At 49.2% G+C, this 2,500-nt stretch overlaps 1 protein-coding gene across 2 annotated transcripts in view; it reads right to left on the minus strand.

The window, feature by feature from the left end:
• Nucleotides 1-2,500, minus strand: part of mef2ca (myocyte enhancer factor 2ca) — a 54,268-nt gene that overhangs the window by 6,994 nt on the left and 44,774 nt on the right. For both annotated transcript variants that reach the window (XM_062553695.1, XM_062553696.1), the window contains 2 exons: nt 2,494-2,500; nt 1,617-1,800 (listed from right to left, as the gene is read on the minus strand). The exon at nt 2,494-2,500 is cut by the window's right edge and continues 134 nt beyond it. In XM_062553695.1, coding sequence (XP_062409679.1) covers nt 1,617-1,800; nt 2,494-2,500 — 191 coding nt within the window. The remainder of the gene's footprint in view (nt 1-1,616; nt 1,801-2,493) is intronic.

The raw sequence follows: 2,500 nt of genomic DNA on the forward strand, positions 1-2,500 counted from the left end.
TGAAAAACAGCGGGTGACTTCCTGTCTCCAAAACCCTACAGCCAGCACTTGTGGACGCCACTCACAGACTGTGCGGACGAAAAGAGAAACTCAAACTGGTTTCCACAGAGAACGAAAACATCCACCCTAGACACAGACTGCAGAGAGAGAGAGAGAGAGAGGGAGAGCAAGAGAGAGAATGAGGGAGAGACAGAAAGAGAGGGAGAGAGAGAAGGAGAGATAGAGAGAAAGCAACTGAGAATGAGAGAGAGAGAGAGGGAACGATAAAGACAGAAGGATACAGACAGGAAGAGAAAGAGAGAGGAAGAGAGAGAGGATGAGGGAGAGACTGAGCGAGGGAGGGAGAGAGAGATAGAGAGAGGAATAAAGAAAGAGAGGAGTAGAGAAAGGGATGGATGACACCACCTCCCAGAAAAGCCTGTGGAGCGGAGAGCGGAGAGCGGAGTGGCATCCTGGGCTTGGCCAAGACTCATGTTTAGCTTCTCGCCGCTTCTGTACGAGCAAGCAAATTGCACACGGAAGCCAAGCGTAATGACAGGCCTCTTCCTGTGGTCAGGCAGGCCACTGACCAGAGAGGAAAATAGACCTTTTCAGACAATAATAACAAACTGACACGGAGCTGTGTGTCCCTACACACTCAGCGGTCAGCCTTCCTCTACGTCCCCCTCTCCTGCTCTCTCTCTCTATCACTCTCTCTCTGTCTCTCTCTCTCTCTTGCTCTTTCTCTCCATCTCTCTTTCCCTCTCTCCCTCTCTCTCTCTTTCTCTCCATCTCTCTTGCTCTTTCTCTCCATCTCTCTTTCCCTCTCTCCCTCTCCATCTCTCTCTCCTTCTCTCCATCTCTCTCTCTCTCTCTCTCTCTCTCTCTCCATCTCTCTCTGTCTGTCTGGCCCTCTCTATATATATACATACACACATGTCTGCACACTGTGTCTGGGGGAAGTGAGGTCGGGTCATATGTTTGTATAAATTGCGAGCTGACCACACGTCCGCCCCTGCAAAATATATACAGCGGGAGCGGGAGATTTTTCAAAGCGAAAATGAGAGTTAAAATAATAATTATATATATATAAAACAAATCAAATGTATTTTATTTCGTCGTTGAAAGACAGCGGTTCTCTAGGCAGCAGCCAGAAACTCCGGTGGGGGTGCTGGTGGTGCTGGTGGTGCTGGGGAGGGGAGGGGAGGAAGAGGGGGCTTTATTGAGCAGCTGATTCCAGGGCCCAGTGTCCATCATTACCCCACCTAATAGACTTCCATACTGATGAAGAGAAACGCGGCGAGCTGAAGAAAATGGCTGTGTAGGAGGACAGAGGATGGGGGGGAGAGCGGCCCACGACGGCAGCGGCCATTCCACGCCGCAGCCACAACAGAGCCTGCCCAAAACAACTGTTTGCACTCTAAAGGGGCTTTTCAACACCTCCTGATCTTCAAGTGTGTGTGTGTGTGTGTGTGTATGTGTGTGTGTGTGTTGTGTGTGTGTGTGTGGAGGGGGGGGCTCAGTGTTTGCATAAATGTCTGTGTACATGTATTTGTGTGCTTGTGTGTGTGTGTGTGTGTGTGTGTGTGTGTGTGTTCATGTGTGTGTGTGTGTGTGTGTGTGTGTGTGTGTGTTACCTGTGTTGCCGGCGCTGGGGGGTCTGTGTGTGGCCCCGGGGGACATGCTGTTGCGCTGCAGGGAGGAGTGGGCCAGCGGCAGCAGGTTGGGGCTGCCCAGGGAACTCCCAGGGTGGCTGTACAGCAGGCTGTTGGGGTTGCTGGGGATGGACACTGGCATGTCGTAGTTAGAGGGGGGGATGGCCTGATGAGAGGAAGAGAAGAAGAGAGAGAAGAGAGAGAGAGAGGAGAGGAAGAGAGAGAGGAGTGAGAAGAGAAGAAGAGAGAGAAGAAAGGAAAGGAGAGGAAGAGAGAGGAGAGGGAGAGGAGAAGAAGAGAGAGTAGAGAGGAGAGGAGAGGAAGAAGGAGAAGAGTGTGAGGAGAGGAAGAGAGAGAAGAGAGGAGAGGAGAGGAAGAGAGAAGAGAAGTCGGGAAGAGAAAAAAAAACCAATGATCAAGTAAGGTGTGATATTCAAGCATACAATAAAAATGGCATGTTCCTGCAGGAAACCATGCTTTTGAGAGAGAAGTTTTGAAGAGAGATGAGAAGAAATGGAGATGAAGAAAGGAACACTGAAACACTGTTTGGTTGAGATATTAATGAACTTCATTTGGTTTTATGTTTTAGAGTTACTGGTCATGCCAATGTACCTCGTTAAATTGAATTGAGAGGGATGGAGAGAGAGAGGTTGAGATAGAATGATAGAAAGGGAGGAGAATAAAAGACAAGACAATAGATGCAGTAGAAAAGCAGAAAGGATGTGAGGGAGACAGAGAGGAAGACACTGAGAGAGAGAGAGACATGGCAATGGTTGAGAGAAGAAGAGAAGAAAAGACATGAAGAGACATGAAAGAGAAGAAGAGATGAGGCGAAGAAGACGAGAGAGGGTCTACTTACACACAGC

Source organism: Sardina pilchardus, chromosome 14 (genome assembly GCF_963854185.1).
Source record: "Sardina pilchardus chromosome 14, fSarPil1.1, whole genome shotgun sequence".
NCBI classification, from domain to species: Eukaryota; Metazoa; Chordata; class Actinopteri; order Clupeiformes; family Clupeidae; genus Sardina; species Sardina pilchardus.